This window comes from Notolepis coatsorum (genome assembly GCF_963971535.1).
Source record: "Notolepis coatsorum genome assembly, chromosome: 2".
In the NCBI taxonomy this organism is placed as follows: Eukaryota; Metazoa; Chordata; class Actinopteri; order Aulopiformes; family Paralepididae; genus Notolepis; species Notolepis coatsorum.
Window position 1 is genome coordinate 15,945,818 of NC_140166.1, and position 21,363 is coordinate 15,967,180.

The window sequence follows — 21,363 nt, forward strand, 5'->3', positions numbered from 1 at the left end:
AGGTCTGATTGTGTAACGAATCGATTCCACGTCGCGCTGTGTGTGAGAGAGAGAAGGAGAGAGGGAGAGATCTGCCTGTGTTTGGAGACGGGCGAGTTTTGTTTCTAACTTTTCTATTTATATTGTGTTTCAAGTTGTGAATTAGAGTCTAGACTATACTTTATTTGACTGGTTGTGTGTTGTTGTAGTAACAGCTGAGCGACTCGTTCATAAGAGCCGATTCATTGCCGTGAGCGTGAGTCGAATCGCTCACGTCTTGCCATGAGTCTTGCGTGGTACAGTACTGTACTGTACATGTTTGCAAAATATTTGGTATAGCGCCCCTAGTGGTGAAGTACCCAGCGGCCGCCACTGCACATTGGAAAGAAATTGAAATGCTATTTGGCCCTAAACAGAGAGTACACAGTGGCAGAATACCTGAGCACTGTGACTGAAGATCCTTGAGCACAGCCTAGCCATCGAGAAAGGCCGCCATAGGCAGACTGTGTGTGTTAGAAAGAGAGAGAGAGAGAGAGAGAGAGAACATGTGTGTTTGTCATGTGTGTGTGTGTTAGAGAGAGACTAGAGCATGTATGAGAGATCCAAAAAGACAAAGATCAACACTTAAATCCAACAAGAAGAGGGTCTATACCAGAGAAACCAAAGCAGCAAGGAGCCAATGGCCGACATCAGCTAAATAGGCTAGCCAGGTACTGTGACACCAGGCCACACACAGCTTTGGCCAACGGCCCAACGCTACCCAAGCTACACAAACGACCATTCACACACAGCACATGTCGTATCTCCAAATGTTGTGAAGTAGCATATGTTTTGCCTGGAAAAAAACATCGTTATTAACAAAACATTCGGGAGGGGAAGGAAGGAAGAGTGGGGTAATGTCATGACATCGTACCTGCACGAGGAACGCAGGGCGAAAGGCCGCAACACAGGTCTCCACGTTGACGAAAGGCCTCTCGCTGTCGGGACAAATAAGCTATGGCCAGAGCCTTGTCATGGTGCAGGCCCGACTACATCTTCTGTCAAAGATGATGTCGTAGTCAGAGTGCCAGGGCCTGCTATTCTCAAGGCTAACTGATAGCATCAAACGAACGTTCCCAGCTGACGCTAAACAGCTAACTGGCTAACAGTTAGCTCAATCAGGCACCTGGCTGTATGTAGCCGCATAGCTTGCTTCTGCGTTCTGCAAGCTATGCGGCTACATACAGCCAGGTGCTCTCACCAGGCACACACCGTTAGCTACTAGTAGTACTATATTAGCTAGTCGACCAGTTTGGCTCCAGAGAGAGAGAAAGAGAGATAGGTCAGGTCCACGGCGGGAATATAATCATAGGTTGACTCACCATAACGCAGTATCAACGCGGCGCCAATGGTAAAGTTGGAAGGAGACTTTCTTGGCCCACGGTGTAATTTCTTCTTCTTCTTCTTCGAGTACTTTCCGGCAGACTGGACACCTTTCGGCGTATTGCTGCCTAACAGATTTATCTGCTCACAAGTTCTCTTCTCCTTCTTTTGAAAAGACATCCACTCGCCTCGCTCCTCTGAATAGCGCTGAATTATCTACCTCGTGTGTCTTCTTCTTCTATTTGGTATTACGGCGGTCGGTGGACGGGCCGGAAACACTATCCTAAAATCTGTAGAGCAGCAAATCCGCAGAAACCGGAAAACTGCAGTCTGCAGAGCCGCAGAGGCAGGAAGTCAGACACATTCTACAAACGTGTCTAATGTGAAATATATAAGCATATAAGCAAAACTAGATTTTAGGTCTGTGATGAAAAAGGGCCTCGCGGGAAGGGGGGCCTCGCAAAAAAAAAAAAATAAATAAAAAATAATAATAAAAAATATTAATAATTTTTTTTTTTTTTTTTTTTGCGAGGCCCCCCTTCCCGCGAGGCCCTGTGCGACCGCACTGCTCGCACACCCCCTGAGGCGGCCCTGCACCCTCAATACCTACACAATCAGACAGAAGCTATTGTATTAACCCTACTACCCTCAGTACCTACACAATCAGACAGAAGCTACTAACCCTACTAAACTCAGTACCTACACAATCAATCAGAGAGAAGCTACTAACCATACTACCCTCAGTACCTACAAAATCAATCAGAGAGAAGCTACAAACCCTATTACCCTCAGTACCTATACAATCAATCAGAGAGAAGCTACGGGAAGTTATGTTTTTGTCCCGCCCCTTGTTATGCAATGTTATTAGTATGCAGCATCTAACTTGGTTGGACGTTACATCATTTGTGATGAACAGACAAAAGTAAACATCTAGTTACACTTGAAAGGCGCATCCTTGGCATGGGGGTTTAAATTATTTTCCATAATTGTTTTGGTTGGACACCACTGACTCTTCACATCCTGTCCGCTCTGTTTGTCCCTCAGAAGAGGCCGTACTTACTCCTACCTGTTCGACATGAAGACCCGTATCCCAGGGTTCCCCAGATGGGTGGAGGCAGAGCATGCGGAGGAGTTGCAGTATGTATTTGGTCAACCATTCGACACGCCCCTGGGCTACTTCCCTCGACACAGAACCCTGTCGGACTACATGATCTCCTACTGGACCAACTTCGCCAAGACTGGGTAAATATTGATCCATATAGGATGAATTAATGAATCTACCATAGGAACGAACAGCATCAATGAATACAGTATCTTCTCTCATCTCATCTCCTCTCCTCTTCTCTCCTCTCATCTCCTCTAACATTTCTCCTCTCCTCTCCTCTTCCTTCTCCTCTCTTCTCTCCTCTACCCTCCTGTCCTCTCCTCTCTTCCCCTCCTCCTCTTCTCTAATCTCCTCTCCTCTCCTCTCCTCTCCTCTCCTCTCCTCTCCTCTCCTCTCCTCTCCTCTCCTCTCCTCTCCTCTCCTCTCCTCTCCTCTCCTCTCCTCCTCTCCTCTCTCATCTGTCCTCTCTCCTCTAGAGACCCTAGTAAAGGTAACAGTAAGGTACCAACCACCTGGCCAATCTTCACTCTTCCTAACAACCCCTATCTAGTCATCAACAGTAACATCAACATGGACTCTGTCAGGTAGGATGGAGGGATGGACGGAGGGATGGAGGGATGGATGAATGAGTAGATGAAGCGATGAGTTGATGGATGGATGAATTGATGGATGGATGGATGCTGGAGAGATGGATGGATGGGTGGATGAAGCGATGAGTTGATGGATGGATGAATTGATGGATGGATGGATGCTGGAGAGATGGATGGATGGGTGGATGATGGATGATGGAGATCTACTGGTTGAAAGGCTACACTGACTTATCAGCGCTAAATGTGAAGCAGTTCCCACTTTCAGTCATATATTTTAAGAGATCTGGATAAATGTTTACCACGTCTTATCCACAGCACCACATGCACATCCACAAACAATGCACTTCTCTAAACGTTTTATTTTTCAAAACATGCTTCTGGTTGGAAAATGTATTGTGTAGCCAGCTGCTCTGTATCCGTGTTCTGTCTGCATAATCCAGCTGCTCTGTGTCCGTGTTCTGTCTGCATAATCCAGCTGCTCTGTGTCCGTGTTCTGTCTGCATAATCCAGCTGCTCTGTATCCGTGTTTTGTCTGCATAATCCAGCTGCTCTGTATCCGTGTTCTGTCTGCATAATCCAGCAGCTCTGTATCCGTGTTCTGTCTGCATAATCCAGTTGCTCTGTATCCGTGTTCTGTCTGCATAATCCAGCTGCTCTGTATCCGTGTTCTGTCTGCATAATCCAGTTGCTCTGTATCCGTGTTCTGTCTGCATAATCCAGCTGCTCTGTGTCCGTGTTCTATCTGCATAATCCAGCAGCTCTGTATCCGTGTTCTGTCTGCTCTGTATCCGTGTTCTGTCTGCTCTGTATCCGTGTTCTATCATAATCCAGCTGTTATGTTCAGAAATGATGACACAGTTACTCAAGATAATCCACAAACCTCTGTGTCAACAGTTTAATTGGGAACTATATCCTACTGAAGTACAGCCACCATAATAGTTCTTAATGAAACTGTTCACAACAAGGTCTGTGCCTTATCTTCAGTAACCATGTCATGCTTTCTGGAAAGTGACATTGCTGTTACTGTAATCAATGCTCTGGAAGAGATATGGCTAATGGTTGAAAATAAATGATCGGCGAGTCTTCTAATGCTACTGCGGAACATTATCAGACAGCACTGGTAAGCCATCTAGCTTGGCTCATCAGTTGAAAATGACTTCTGAACATGGTTACAACACTAGATGGGCCGCTTCTGGTAACATCAGAACAAAATGAGAGAGGGGTAGGACAAATAGAGAGGGAGGGAGGAGATATGGAGGGAGAGAGAGTAGTTGACTGGGCTGCTCTAGGATATAACGTTTTTCATGTTTTCTTTGGTGCTTTGAGACATCATCTCTATATCCCATTGTATTAATGGGACGGCAGACATCTCAATGCTCTATGGCAGATATCTCCTTTTTATTTTGTGTGAACTGACCCTTTAATCTCCCATAGCAACCAATCACATTGGTCCCATTCAATTCGTTTACACTGGAAAGCTCTTCCTCTTCCTCTAGTCCTCTACTTCGTCTCCTTTCAACAATGCTTCTAGCAACATGCCTGAATATGCATTCCGTTTCCATAGTAATGTTGTGGTGTAAACCTGTGTTTCCATAGTAATGTCATGGTGTAAACCTGTGTTTCTATAGTAATGTTGTGGCGTAAACCTGTGTCTCCATAGTAACATCATGGTGTAAACCTGTGTTTCCATACTAACCTTATGCTGTAAACCTGTGAATGAATGAATTAATGAATTAATGAAAGAAATAATGAATGAACGAATGAATGAATGAATGAATGAATGCATGAATGAATGAATGAATGAATGACATTTTATTTTTGTGTCATGTCCGACGACCCATCCCTTACAGGATTATTTATAAGACACCAAAAACAACAATTGAACATAACAATCCCTTCCCAAGATTTCCCTGTGTTTCCATAGTGTTTCCTTAAACAGATGTGTCCTTCAGTTATAGTAACGTTGTGGTGTAAACCTGTATTTCCAAAGTAATGTCATGGTGTAAACCTGTATTTCCATAGTAACCTTATTGTGTAAACCTGTGTTTCCAAAGTAATGTCATGGTGTAAACCTGTATTTCCATAGTAACCTTATTGTGTAAACCTGTGTTTCCAAAGTAATGTCATGGTGTAAACCTGTATTTCCATAGTAACCTTATGGTGTAAACCTGTGTTTCCATAGTAACGCCATGGTGTAAACCTATCCTCTCTCACCAGATACAACCTGAGAGAAAAGTATGTTCGCTACTGGACCTCTGTCTACAGCAGTCTGCCGACTGTGACGAAAACCAGTCCTGAATAGGACATGAAGATGGATGGAGGGGGGGGGGGGGGAGAAAGGAGGGAGAGAGGGAAGGAGGAAGAGGGATAGCAGCTTGTAATTCAGTGTATTATTAATTCATATGAATTCAAATGTTCTTGTTGACACAGGCTGCAACTAATCCACAGGACATTGATGTCCTGAATGTATTGCTGTATTATATTTGAAATAAATGTTGATTCATAATTTCAATACAGTGTTGTGAGAATTTTATTCTCCCAAACAAGTTCCATTTTCCAAAATAGATTACGGTGTTATATTCAGATTATGGAGTAAATGATTCCTTATGTACTGTATATAAAAAAAATATATATTCGGTTGACATATGGTATAAACCAAAATGAAGAACATATTGCCCTGCTAAAGGTAGACTTTGTAATGAATTAATAATGTATCGTAATATCATGATATTGCGTTATGTTGTGATATTGCGATATACAGTATTGCGATGTATTACCTTTTTTCAACTGTAAATTATGTCCCCAATGGAAAACTTTGTTAACATCTGCAATAAAAAAAATAAAGAAATATACATATTTTTTCTTAAACATTGAGCCACTAGATGTTGCACTAGAGCACCAGCATGTAATTTATCCAATCTGGTCCATGTGAGGAAATGGGAAGTAGGGAGGGGGTTCATGTCTGCAACATGTAAATAACAACATTAATTTTGGACCCGCCAAAATCTTTTAAATGATAAATTCATAAATCAAGATTTCTTTAGGGGAACACTTTTATTTATTTATTTTATTTTATTTATTCCGTACCTTTCTAAAAGCTCTCTAGATGTTTTTTTGATGATTAGTCTACATAAAAATGTTATCTATAGCACTTTTAAATATCGATACTTAGCATCACTGTATCAATATACAGTAATATCGGCACGCAAAATATAGCCTTATAAATAATTTGTAATATAAATATCATAGCTATATACAGTATACATTAGATTACATTCAAATGTATTGTCATCATACAGCACAAGTAAATGGCTGCTTTTTTATATAGCGCTTTTATCCAAAGCACTTTACAATTTGTTACTCACATTTTACCCACTGATTCACACATTCACACACTGACGGCAGAGACAACCATGCAAGGTGCCAACCTGCTCATCGGGAGCAATTAGGGGTTAAGTGTCTTGCTCAAGGACACATCGACACGCTGCCCGGGAGGAGCGGGAATCAAACCGGGAACCTCCGGATTGCCAGACAACTGCTCTACCCCCTACTGTCACCCCCTACAGTACAGTACAATGAAAAAAACAATGGCATCCAATCAGAGTGCAAATGTAACAGTAAAGTGCAATAGTAATATACAATGTACAGGTGAATAAACAGGGTATAAATATATAAATGAGTACTACTGAATAATAGTGCAGTATACATATATGTACAGACAGTATATATAACTTATACAATATACTATAGCTATATATCGGATGTGTAATCAGCCCTTTCAACCACATGGTGTCACCAGTTACATTGCTCATAGAAGATGCGTCTTTGTATGGTCCAGGTGGGGGAGGGGAGGAGCATCACAGACAAACACATCATTTCTAGATTCAGACAGACTGCTCCAGGATCCAGTTTTTATCTTGTAACACTTTATGTATTTAATACTAATATATATCATACTTGATGTATTCAATACTAAACACATATCATACTTTATGTATTCAATACTAAACACATATCATACTTTATGTAGTCAATACTAAAGATATATCATACTTTATGTATTCAATACTAAACAGTACACATATCATACTTTATGTATTCAATACTAAAGATATATCATACTTGATATATATTCAATACATACTTTATGTATTCAATACTAAAGATATATCACACTTTATGTATTCAATACTAAACATATATTTTATTTAGACTTTTCAGGTTTGTTTTTCCTCTTAAAAATTATCTGGTACATCATTAACTCCCAAACCAAATTAATCTGTACAAAATGTTTATAGTTTTGTGATGTGTGAGACTATGACCATAATAGATCAGATTTCAGTTCCTCTAAAATAATCAATGAATTATAATTGATGAATAATTAATCTGGTCCATACTAATTCATTTTGATGATGAGAAGACACTAAGGAAGGGGGGGGGGGTGAAAGAGCTTTCACTGTCCCTGCCCCCCCCATCCTCAGCTCCTTAACACTGTCCCTGCCCCCCCACCCCACCATCCTCAGCTCCTTAACACTGTCCCTGCCCCCCCCATCCTCAGCAGCTTAACACTGTCCTTGCCTCCCCCATCACCAGCTCCTTAACACTGTCCTTGCCTCCCCCATCACCAGCTCCTTAACACTGTCCTTGCCTCCCCCATCACCAGCTCCTTAACACTGTCCCTGCCTCCCCCATCACCAGCTCCTTAACACTGTCCTTGCCTCCCCCATCACCAGCTCCTTAACACTGTCCCTGCCTCCCCCATCACCAGCTCCTTAACACTGTCCCTGCCTCCCCCATCACCAGCTCCTTAACACTGTCCCTGCCCCCCCACCATCATCAGCTCCTTAACACTGTCCCTGCGCCCCCCCATAATCAGCTCCTTAACACTGTCCCTGCCCCCCCACCATCATCAGCTCCTTAACACTGTCCCTGCGCCCCCCCATAATCAGCTCCTTAACACTGTCCCTGCCCCCCCACCATCATCAGCTCCTTAACACTGTCCCTGCCCCCCCACCATCATCAGCTCCTTAACACTGTCCCTGCCCCCCCACCATCATCAGCTCCTTAACACTGTCCCTGCGCCCCCCCACCATCATCAGCTCCTTAACACTGTAGCTGCCCCCCCCCATCATCAGCTCCTTAACACTGTACCTGCTCCCCCACACCATCCTCAGCAGCTTAACACTGTCCCTGCCCCCCCCCACCATCATCAGCTCCTTAACACTGTCCCTGCCCCCCCCCCCCACCATCATCAGCTCCTTAACACTGTCCCTGCCCCCCCCACCATCATCAGCTCCTTAACACTGGTCCTGCCCCCCCCCCACCATCCTGAGCTGCTTAACACTGTCCTTGCGCCCCCCCCCACCATCATCAGCTCCTTAACACTGGTCCTGCCCCACCCACCATCCTCAGCTGCTTAAGGGGAGACCACCCCCCTATAGGGAAAAAAGATAATAAAGGATGAAATCATTTGCAAACATCTTAATTGTTTAGAATAGTCAAAAAAAGAAAAAAACATTTATTAAATTGTCTTTGGTCGCATAATTTTATTACCCAAAAAGGGGCGTGGTTACCCCAAACAAAATTTTGAAAAATGGATGATATATAGATATTTGCTCATGGTTTTTCATGTTACTACCTCTGTATGAAAAGTGCTATACAAATAAAGTTATTATTACTACATTAAATACCAAACTTTTTGCTAGAGGATTTTTTGATATGCCACCCGAACAGGAATTTATGACCTTTTATGACCCCCTAGTCATAAAAAAAGAAAATGTTTGCATCAATTTTTTGTATAAAATTTTCACAAAATCTGGATGAGTGATATATCAAAAAATCCTCTAGCAAAAAGTTGTGGTATATGGATAGGAAGAAACGTGTCCAGTTTGGTGTGTGGAGGTACTAACTAGAGAAATTGAGATTTTTTGTTTTATGTGTAATACAAACTCACAAAATCTCGTTTTGAGAAAAATAAGCAACTAAATGTGTTTTTTTTTAAGTTTTCTTGTCACTAGTTTGAAAGAAGACATGTAAAGGGGCAACATTATACAAAAATCTCAAAATTGCCACAAAATCAGGAAAATGGTATTTTAGGTGGGTGGTCTCCCCTTAACACTTTGAGTGGCGGCGACGTGTTATGTCGTCTTTTCATGCCCCCCGTTGAGTGCCGACGACGCGAATTGTCGTTTGATTTTTTTATTAGCGATCTGAATTCATATTTCATTAACCGAGTCTCCCGTTGGTACAGCAGCCCCTGTAGGAGCTCCGGTGGGAAAATACCGCCCCCTATCATCTATCCCTGTGTAACTGCAGGCCATTCGATTATACTGGCCGATCTGTGTGGGGGGAGCCAACTGGCTCCATTATGCTGGCGAGGGATCTGATGAACATGGAAGTGATTGCGAGTTGGAAAGCACCCTGGAATATATATTTACAGCAGCCAATAATCAATCAATAAACGCGATCGATATTTGGAATGGCGATCAGGAATTGGAATAATCTTTTTGGAGAACATCTGATCTAAGGTAAGGAGTCTATGTTACCAGTTTTAGGATAATCAGAGCTGTATTCACTGAGATAACAGCGTGTCCTGTATGTGTATATGTGTGTGTGTGTGTGTGATGTTGAGGAAATGAGGTAATCGATTTCTCAGCTCACTTCTATAGCGTGCATAAGTACACATATACCGTAAATCCTCAAATATAGGACGGGTCTTCTATTTACCTCAGCTGCAAAGAGCACCAGGCCTTTATTAGAGAGAGGCTTATATAAGATCCTGGGCCTTCATTTCTAAAAATGACACTCATGGACATAATCCCTTCATTTTCAGACTTTTATTGCATTATTATTATTATTATTATTATTATTATTATTATTATTATTATTATTATTATTATTATTATTATTATTATTATTATTATTATTATTATTTTTTTTTTTTTTTTTTTTTTTTTTTTTATTATTATTCACATGAAACAAGACAACACATTAACCACAATCACAATACATAGAACTTCACAAGAAAATAACAAAAACAATAATAATACAGACTAACAATTTATACAGACAAAGAGAAAAGAAAACAGAGTTCAACCTTCTAAATTTTAATTCCAAGGGGTACTATCTAATAAATGGTCTTTCCCAGTGTTCAGCCCCGATTCCCGGCCGTGTGACCCTATATTAATAAAACGTACATCTCCAATCCACCACAAGGACCATTTTTTGAGAACACGACCCGAAAACAGAGCAATGAACCTTCATGAAAAAACAAAAACCTGTAGAGGTGTTCCATAGACTCACAGAGACCGTGTAAAAGTGGCCAAACAGTGAAGAAATAGTTAAATAGCTGCCCCCCCATAATATCCCCAGCTAAACTCAAGATGACAAGACAAAAGACAAGACAGACAAAACATTTCCTCCTCCCCCCAAGAGATCGCCGGACTCACCCGAACACGCACCTCAACCCCGCTCAGCCGCACACGGCGGTCCTGACCTTTTCGGCTGCTGCAAACCACAGGTCAATACCTGCCTGTCCCACCCCAATCACCCGCGCCGTGGATATCTCCAGATAAATCACATCCAATAGTGTTAGGGACCAGTTAATCACTGTAAGCTTCTCAGGCTCCTTCCATCTCATTGCTATTAGCTTCTTCGCTGCTGTGACACCCGCTAGGACAACCCATTTTAGTTGAACGGACGCAGGTAGTGTCGTTATATCGTTCAGGAGTAGCGTAACAGTTGTGAATGGGATAGTTAAGCCACACAGATCTGAAAGTTTGTCCGTTATTGACCTCCAGAAGCAGGCCACTGGTGGGCAATCCCAATACATATGCATATAAGTGCCAGTGGCCTTTTGAGAGCACAAAGTGCACCGAGAGTCGGTTATCAGTCCCATAGCAAATAGCTTCCTAGGTGTAAGATAGGTCCTATGAATATAATTAAAATATATTTGCTGGTGATTGGGGTTACGGGAAGACAATGCCACATTTGCCCAAACATCATCCCAGTCAAACTCGGGGTCCAACTCCGGGATATCCACACGCCAGATTGTATCCAATGATAGATTTTTATACGTGGATTGAATTAAGAGCATATAAAAGTCTGAGACAAACCCTCTGGAGGTCGTCCTGTCCACTATGAGCCTGAGGAAGGGGTGTGGGTGCAAAGCTTGAGCCCACGGCACGCCATGCGCCCTCAGTGCTGACCTTAGTTGAAGATAAAGAAAAAAGGACGCGCCGGGAAGATCATAAAATTCTCTTAAGTCCTGAAACGCACGGAGGCCGTTCTTATCATAAATATCCTCCAGAGTATGCACCCCCCTCCTTTGCCATTGAGGAATATTAACCGGCTTGTGCCCAACAAGTAATTGCTGGTTATTAAAAATTGGAGAGTCCAGGTGCCATGGGCATTTAACCCCACACGACCTCTGTACATTACGCCACGTTTGGATCACGTGAGTTATGATCGGTCCATACCTCAGCCGGCATTTCGAAATAGAGACAGTGGAGTACACCACATCCTGCAATCTTAGCGGTGAGACCGCCGCCGCTTCTAAGGAGCGCCAAGATACAGCATCTACAGGGTCTAGCCAGCACATCAGAGGTCTCAGTGAGAAGGACCAGAAATAAAGCTTAAAATCAGGGATTGCGAGGCCCCCATCTTGTTTCCTACGTTGAGTAGTAGCTCTTTTGATTCTCGGGCGTTTGTTATTCCAGATAAACTTAGATACCATCGATTGTACCTTGCGCCAGTGGTCTATTGGAGGGGGCAGGGGAGCATTGAGCTAACAAAATGTATCCTAGGCAGAACGTTCATTTTGATTATGGAAGCTCAGGCTTGTAAGGAGTTAGGAAGGGACGACCATCTGTCTAGATCCTGGCGTATTTTATCATAAGTACCCGTGAAGTTGTACTTAGTAGTTTGACTCAGCGTGGGGAATATCTCTATACCTAAGTATTTAAAATGTTCCACTATGGGGATATCAGCTGGTAGTCGCACCGCCTTGGCCAGCTCATTAAGAGGTAGGCAGGCTGATTTGTTCCAGTTAATCTTAAAGCCTGACAATTTACCAAAGTCGTCGATTATTTCCAATAATTTTGTGGCCGACCGGGAAGGGTCATCCATAAAAATCAGTAGGTCATCCGCATAGAGAGCAATTTTGTGTGGTGTATTATTGATCATTATGGGGACGATGTCCTCTGATTGCCTAATAAATTGGGCCAATGGTTCGAGGGAAAGCGCGAATAGTCCCGGGCTCAGAGGACAACCCTGTCTAGAAGATCTGGAGACTGGGAAAAGTGTGGAACAGTTTTTGCCTGTCAGTATCATTGCCGACGGCGAGGCATACAGGACTTTAATCATATGAATAAAATTCTTTCCCAGACCCATGACCTCAAGTACCTTCCACAGGTATGACCATTCTAGTCTGTCAAACGCCTTCATGGCATCCAAAGACAGAACAGTGGACGGAGCTGTATTGTCTTTACTGTTATCGACTACATGCAACAGCCTCCTAAGATTATCTGCAGCCAGGCGCCCCGGGATAAAACCAGTTTGATCGCAGTGTACCAATACCGTCATAAATCTCTGCAGGCGGCGGGCCAGCACCTTGGCAAACACTTTTAAATCGGCCCCGAGAAGACTCAAGGGCCTATAGCTACCACAATCATTGGGATCTTTGTCCTTCTTGAGAAGTAAAGAAATCAGTGCCATGTTGACATCTCTTGAGAACTCCCCCTGTTCGATAGCGTAATTGATCATATCGAGCATCAATGGGCCCAGTTGGTCCCAGAAAGCTAAATACACCTCGGGTGGAATACCATCCCAGCCTGGTGCCTTACCCCTCTGCATTTCAGCGATCGTCTCCCTTAGTTCCATAAGGGTGATCGGTTTCCCCAGTTCCTTAGCCTCTTCCTCAGAAATGTGGGGTATCTCAAGCCCGCCAATGAACGATTCAAATTTAGAGTCGTCGAGATTAACCTCTGAGCTATATAACTGTGAGTAAAACTCTTTAAAAGTGTCGTTGATCTTTTTCGAATCAGTAGTGATTGTACCCTGTCGCGTCTTGATCGAGGGGATATCCGAGAAATGATCATTCGAGCGTATTTTCATTGCCAATAGATGGCTAGGCCTGGAGCCGTGAAAGTAGTAATTTTGCCTTGTCCTATGTATCAAGAACTCAGACTGTTGTTTAAGTATGGAGTTTATTTCCTTCTTGACTATCTTACGTTGTGTGTTTAGTCGTTCACTATAGTTAGTTTGCAAAGATGCGTATAGATCCGCATATAATGTTTCCAGTCCTTCTAGTTTTTTTGATCGGGATTTACGTAAGTTGGAGGAGAAAAGTGTGACATGACCCCTGATAAATCCTTTCAGTGCGTTCCATAGGACCCTGGGGTCATCGACCGTGCCAACATTGATCTGCAAGAATTCAGCTAGTTTACTCCTGAACTCAGAGCAGAAATCATCGTTCTTTAATAAGGTTGAGTTAAAACGCCACCTGGGAGCTCTCGTGGAGAGCCTGCCAAAGGTTGCCACAAGGAAAATCCCCTTGTGGTCCGAGAGAGCCAGGGGAACCAATGAGACGTCGAAACTATCAAACAAATTAGGGGATGCGAATGCATAGTCTATTCGAGAGAAGGTTTTGTGTCTGGCAGACAGGTGAGAGTAATCCTTGAGGGTGGGATTGGATAAGCGCCATAGGTCTGCGAGCCCAGTGTCCTGGGCCCACATCCTGAGGGCCTTAGAGGACCGTTTTTGGTCGCTTGTTTCAGAGGACCCGGACCTATCCATCTCCGCATCCCAGCACGCATTAAAATCGCCACCCACAATGAGAGCGTATCCAGTAAGTTCCAACATATTCTTCGTGATTGTATTATAGAACGCTGAATCAAATGTGTTAGGGGCATACAATGCTATTATTGCCATCTTCCTATGAGAGAACTCAACTTTTGCTATAGTAATCCTTCCCTCCGTGTCCGACCACACATCCAGGACTTTGATATCAAGGTTACGTCTTGTAACTATGACGACTCCTTTCGTCTTATCATCGGCTGAGGATGAGGAGATAACATGATATTGTCGATTTGCTAGCCTTGACACATCACCCACCAATAAATGCGTCTCACTAAGGAGAGCAATGTCAATATTTCATCTCTTCAATAACCAAAGGACACTGGCACGCTTGTGTGGGGCGTTAAGACCTCCTGCGTTCCAAATTAAAATATTCAATTTAGCCATGGTCGAGTTTGTCTAAATGCGTAGAGAACATACCAGTGCAGCCAGGCTGAGTACAGAGGCGCTGATCCAGGCGGGCCCAGACGGTCAGTCCCAGGAGTTCAGAGGAGGAACAATTACACACATATAAGACAACAGTACATAAAACACATAAAAATCCCACCCCAGTTACAACCCCCCCTCCTTCTACTCTAAACCCTAACCCACCCGTCCTATTATAAGTCCTCCTATACCCACTCTCCAATACCCTCCCTATGCCCCATCCACTAAGGATGGTCATCTTCCTATCATTTCCCACTGGAGTCATGGATTCAATAAGACGCTCCCCACTCCGACCCCCCTCTAGATAAACCCCTGATTAAACCCCCACTAGTCCAATAAACACAATTAATAATAATAATAAAAATAAAATTCCAATAAAGATATCGGTCGAAAACCACCTGAGCCTTGGCCCTAACATGAGATAACCATAATGGAAAAAATAGCCATTATTATATAATAACTCAACATCACCCCTGCAACCATCTATTTCCGAGTCTGCGCATCAACGTTGCAATGTTATAGCACAAATGGATAAAGGAAAATTCAAAACAAAATTAAATTAAAGCATACCAGCATATAGTCTAAGGCAGGATCGGATCACAGGTAAATTGTGCAGACAGATGTCATTTAAACAACGACAATAAAAGAAAGGGAAAAAAGGGGGATTATGGTCAAAGTGCACACCTGTAAACAGCCCCTCTGAACAGGCACAACGGTTGGAATGACATAACCTATGGAAGAATAGAATTAAACACATTAATTAACCCGGGGATGGTAATGCAATACCTGACACAACCTGTTATCATATATTGTTTCAATAAAGATATCGGTCGAAAACCACCGTGAGCCTTGGCCCTAACATGAGATAACTGTAATGGAAAAAATAGTAATTATTATATAATAACTCAACATAACTTATGTAAGAATAGAATTAAACACATTCATTAACCCGGGGATGGTAATGCAATACCTGACACAACCTGTTATCATATATTGTTTCAATAAAGATATCGGTCGAAAACCACCGTGAGACTTGGCCCTAACATGAGATAACTATAATGGAAAAAATAGTCATTATTATATAATAACTCAACATAACCTTTGTAAGAATAGAATTAAACACATTCATTAACCCGGGGATGGTAATAAACAATACCTGACACAACCTGTTATCATATATTGTTTATATATATATTCAACCGATCTTCTCCTACCGGAGCCCAAAGCTCAAAACAGCCTGGATATAAAAATAAAAGCATACAAGAAGTTAGTTAGGGACCCGATCACCGTTGAATTGTGCGAACCGATGACACTTAAACAGCAACAACAACCAATGCCGATGCCAGTATGGACGGCTATGGAGTGTGCTCGTACCTTCGAGCAGTGAGTAATTCAAACGAAGCCCATTGTACCTTAGTAATGGGAAAATCAAGAGTCGCTCCTACTAAAGTCACAACCATACCCAGGCTCGAGTTGGCAGCAGCGGTGTTAGCCGTCCGCATCAGTGATATGCTCAAGAAGGAACTGGAAGTCGAGTGCCTACGAGAAGTATTTTGGACGGATTCAAGGGTTGTACTGGGGTACATCAATAACGAAGCCAGAAGGTTTCACGTGTTCGTAGCAAATCGCGTAGAACGGATCAAGCAAAGCACAGAGGCTACACAATGGAGGTACGTGGCGTCGGAAGACAATCCAGCCGACCATGCTTCAAGGGGGCTCGCAGCAGATCCACTGATAGCCTCTAACTGGGTCTCCGGCCCAGACTTTCTTTGGCAGGAAGGGCTACCAAGCGGAGAAGGCAAGGTGGGAGAGATTGCAAGTGACGACCCGGAAGTTAGGAAGGCCCAAGTGCTCACCACAGGGGTGAAAGAAGTCTGGCCGCTGCTAGAGCGCGTACACAAGTTCTCAGACTGGTCCAGACTGGTGAAAGCTATCGCCAGACTCCAGCGCCATGTAAAGGAAAGGAAAGGGCTCCAGCCAAAGTCCTGTGAAGCCACCAGCCTAGAGGAAAGAAGAGAAGCGGAGCTAACCATAATCAAGATGGTGCAAGAAGCAACCTTTGCGCAAGACATACAGGCACTCCAGAGCCAACAGGAGACCCCATTCAAGGGCAGAGCCACTACGCTGCACCGGTTAGGGCCATTCCTGGACGACCACGGCGTCCTCAGAGTTGGCGGACGCCTAACGCACGCCGCCCTAGAGCCACAGGTGAAGCATCCAGCTGTCCTTCCGAAGGACAGTTATGTGTCGGGCTTACTCGTCAAGCACTATCACGAAAGAGTGCACCATCAAGGACGAGGGATGACCATGAATGCGCTCCGATCCAATGGTATATGGATACTAGGCGGCAGTAAAGCAGCATCATCCCATATCTACAAGTGCATTACGTGCAGGAAGTTCAGACGATGCACAGAACAGCAGAGAATGGCAGACCTCCCGGAGGAACGCATGGAAACTGCGCCGCCATTCACCTACTGCGGGATGGACTGTTTTGGACCATTCCACGTAAAGGAAGGCAGGAAAGAGCTAAAGCGTTACGGATTGTTACTTACATGCATGTGTTCCCGAGCCGTCCACATCGAAATGCTCGATGACTTGACCACGGATGCCTTCATTAATGCGCTGCGCGCTTTCATCGCCATTCGGGGAAACGTACGCCAGATAAGAAGCAATCAAGGCACAAACTTCGTTGGTGCACGAGGAGAGTTCGCTAGAGCACTGAAAGAAATGGATCCGGAAGAGTGCAAGGAACTTGGATGCGAGTTCATCCTGAACACCCCTGCGGCAAGTCATATGGGGGGTGCCTGGGAAAGACAAATCCGTACCATCCGAAGTGTCTTGATGGCCATTCTAGCGCAGTCAGCCACACAACTTGACTGCTCCTCTCTACGTACGTTCCTATATGAAGTCATGGCGGTGGTAAACAGCCGACCTCTGACCGTCGAGTGCCTCAATGATCCATCCAGCCCAGAGCCTCTAACACCAAACCACATCCTGACAATGAAGTCCACAATCCTCGCTCCGCCGCCCGGAAGGTTCGTCAAGGAAGATCTGTACCTCCGCAAAAGATGGCGGCGAGTGCAACTCTTAGCCAACCACTTCTGGACCAGATGGAAGAAGGAGTACCTCACGACACTCCAACCGAGACAGAAGTGGACCAAGGATCGGAGGAACGCAAGGGTCGACGACATCGTACTCCTACAGCATGAGTCCACACCACGTAACCAGTGGAGGATGGCTAAGGTTATCGAAGTGTATCCAGGGATAGACGGGAGAGTGCGACGCCTTAAGTTGCTTATCAGCGACCCCAATCTTGATAAGAAAGGCAAGCGCATCTCCACACCAGTCATCCTGGAGAGGCCCATCCATAAGACGGTGACGCTGGTGGAGGCAGAATGACGCCTCTTGCGCCCTCTAGCTTTCTCTATATCTCTATCATTCTATCTTTCTATCTTTTTCGCTTCCTCAGGCTGAGGTGATTCGTCCGGTGGAGGCCAAGGACCATAGTATTGTATTGTTATTTGTAGTTATTGCGTTACGTTTAGGCATTATGTGGGCAGTTATCGTAAGAATCATATACAATGCTTATATATGCTTGGTGGGAGTGTAACTGCAGCGGTGATGTCATAATAAATCGCCACTAGTGTATAAATAGGGAGACCCTATAAGGTTCGTCCCTTCACTTCTCCACCATCTTCAGACAAGCCACATCGACACCAGAGCTCCATAACAGTCCTCTCATATTGCATGCAGTCAATAAGTTACGTTTGGGGCCGTAATGCGCTTGTAGTTAAGTTCATTGGGTTAACAACCACCCTTGTAACGACCGATAAATTGTATGTCTGTTGTTATGGTTTGATCCGTGATTGATTGTATTTCATGTATGTTTTCACAGTTTTACGGTTCGGAATAAAGATGTTCTCTTCGAACGGAAATAAAGCCAATCAGTAAACATCAAAGACGAGTTGCTTCATCATTGCAGGAGAGACAGTTACATGCGTAAATATTAACACTATGGGTGCCGGCCAGAAATCCGGAAAATGACTGTGGATTGCCAGCGCTATTTGTCTATGGAGAAATTCCCCTTCTTTGCAGGGCTATAACTTTTTAATAGTTATTGTTCATTGTGTAGCAACGTTAAACATTTTCATTCACATATTCATAGTAAAGTATGGTCTAATGTATAAGTATGTTTTCATCTCTTTCTGCAGCTTTCTCCAGAACGTGATATATAGCCCCAAATGCATTATATTGATGATGAAATACAGTTTGATGGCAATCGGGGCGATATAAAAAATTTCAATTGGACGTACTTCTAGAATGATCTACGTATGATCTGATGATGACCGGATGGGCGGGGGATCATTTATAATTCCGTGGGCAGCGTTATATCATTCATCTAGTGTGGGTGATATGTTCATCATAACAGTTTATATGGAATACGATCAAAAATAACACTGAATCTTACCGTATCCTCCTCGCGCCGTTGGGCGATGAGCGTGGAACAGTAATTTACCTATTATGGTATGTAGAAATATCGGGTCCATTTCCAGCTTGTATAATAGTATATATGTCCAAATCATGTTGTTTATCGAGTTATTGGCAATCGATCGCTATGTATTGTGTCGAGATCGAGTCCCGGTAGCCAAACAGAGTGCCCGGAAGTAATACGGCCGACCAGCACAACCTCCATAGCACTTCCTGTTTGGCGATTGCGCCGATCGGCCACCAGATGGCGCTCCTGAACCGCCAGAGAGCTCAGTGGGTCCTCCTGGTGGATCTCAGGCCAGCGGAGGGGAAATATGAATCCGATCGCAGATTTTTTAAATCAACTTGAGCATGGCCGGGAATGACGCTTTTAAGCGTTTTCCGGCAGTCAAAGTGTTAACGGGTCTCGAATGTATCAGCGCAGACGTTAGACGCAGCCCGCTAGCTAGCCCGAGGCTAGCGCATAAGCTAGTGATGAATCCGGATAGCACGCTAGTCTATTATGTACATTGTTCAGCTAGCTCGTTAGCTTCCAAAGAGGCGATACACAAGTACGACCATGAGGTCAGCTTTAGCAAGTAACAGAAGTCATTGGGAAGCCCCGCTAGTTGGATGGGCAGTTAGCAGTTAGCATGTCTGGGCATGACAGCAAGTGTTTGTGAATAGCCGGCCCTAACAATGTATTCTGGCCCACATCGCCAAGTCACTCACCCGATATAGATATCAAGCTACAGTCTCGGGTATCCCCTCGAGATATTCCTTCGCTTTAGCCAACGACCAAAATGAACGCCGACCATCGACCTTATCCAACACAGATAATTTCGCGGGAGCGAATAGCGTGGGCCTCAGGCCTAGTTTCCATAGCTTGGACAGGACCACTTTGTATTCGCCTCTCTGTGCTTGAACCTCCGGTGTAAAGTCTTCGAAAATGGCCACTTTGTGATCGCCAAGCCTTAGATTACCCCTTCTGGCCCGAGCCGACCGCATGATGAGTTCCCTCTGCTGAAGCCTGTTCAGCTTGACGATGATGGGCCTCGGCTCCTTGTTCACACCAGGAGTGGACCTGCCCGCTCTGTAGGCCGACTCACAGACGGGAGGGGAGGAGAGGACGTCATTCCCCAGTATTTTTTGCAGCAATTCCGGCATGGTCTCAGAGAGACGGCCTTCCCCGTTGCCCTCCGGTACTCCAACAATCCTGATGTTGTAGCGTCTCTCCCGGGACTGCATTTCCACAATTACCGACTGTAGTTTGGTAACTTCAGCCTGCCTAGCCAGCAGGGAGGACTCTAGATCCACCATCTTCTCGCCCTGTAATGATACCTCCGTCGATAGCGCAGCTAGTTCGATAGCATTAGCCGAGGAGACAGCGTGCAGCGACTCCATCTTGTCTATCAGCGGGACGACCGCCAACCTTATTTCTTCTGATATCTCTCGATGAAGGTTATCACAAAAATCCGCCAGCACTTTCTTTTGTGCTTCAGCGAAGCGTGTCTCAGATTCTGCATGGAGCTTGGTCATGACCAAGAGCACAGCTTCGCTTATCTCACCGACACCGGGCGATGGTGCGGCCAGGCCCGGTGGCAGTTTGCTGGCTGGGGCGCTCATGGATCTGGTTTCCACCACCGACATCGAAAAAAGTCGAAAAAAGTCGACTACAGTATTTGAAACACGACGACTCAACAAGCAGACAAAAAACAAATAAAAATAAAATAAGGACTAATGGGGAGAAACGTATATTCTGCACGGTAGAAGGGAGCTCACGTGAAACACGTCTACTCCATGATCGCTCAGCTCCGCCCCCCCTATTATTATTATTATTATTATTATTATTATTATTATTATTATTATTATTATTATTATTATTATTATTATTATTATTATTATTATTATTATTATTATTATTATTATTATTATTATTATTATTATTATTATTATTATTATTATTATTATTATTATTGTTATTGTTATTATTATGTTATTATTATATATATATATATATATTTTTTAATACGTACATTGTCTGTCTACATTTATTTAGACTAGCATTGGTATTTAAATATTGAGTGCAGTTGAGTAATTGTGGGATTAACGTAATTCACACACTGAAGTTGGAACTGTCTATACTAGGTTGTGGGGTCCGGGGACAGTTTAGCGTGTGGTACCTTCTCGACTTCCTCAGTCGAATCGAGTTGTTGACATGCAGGGAATAGCTTTAGCTACTAACGCTATCATAGCATCATGGTCTGTAATGTGTCAACTGGACAACGCCAGCCTCGTCTGCCAACGCCATATAGATAGCGAATGTTAACGTTTGCAAACGAAGTCAACGTCATCAAGCTGACACCACAGATCTAGATATTATGACAACGTTAGCTAGCGCTAAAGCTAACCAGAGGAAAACGTTAATGTACGGTAGTCAGTGTTACGGGAGGCAGCACTTGATTTCCATTGGCAAGAGTTTATCTGATTCTATATCACGGCACGAAAAATAAAATAAATACTTTTTTTTGCGACCTTATATTAGAGACCGGCCTGTGTTTGTCTAAATGCATCAAACCC

The 21,363-nt window shown here is 43.9% G+C and overlaps 1 protein-coding gene across 1 annotated transcript in view; it reads left to right on the top strand.

The window, feature by feature from the left end:
• The window catches only part of LOC311223288 (bile salt-activated lipase-like), a gene marked incomplete at its 5' end in the record, with an annotated part of 36,883 nt that extends 31,531 nt beyond the window's left edge, over window positions 1–5,352 (top strand). Inside the window, 3 exons of the mRNA XM_084308081.1 lie at window positions 2,386–2,583; window positions 2,923–3,030; window positions 5,254–5,352. Of these exons, the coding sequence (XP_084164207.1) occupies window positions 2,386–2,583; window positions 2,923–3,030; window positions 5,254–5,338 (391 nt within the window). The 3' untranslated portion in view covers window positions 5,339–5,352. The remainder of the gene's footprint in view (window positions 1–2,385; window positions 2,584–2,922; window positions 3,031–5,253) is intronic.
• Window positions 5,353–21,363: the final 16,011 nt, after the last annotated feature.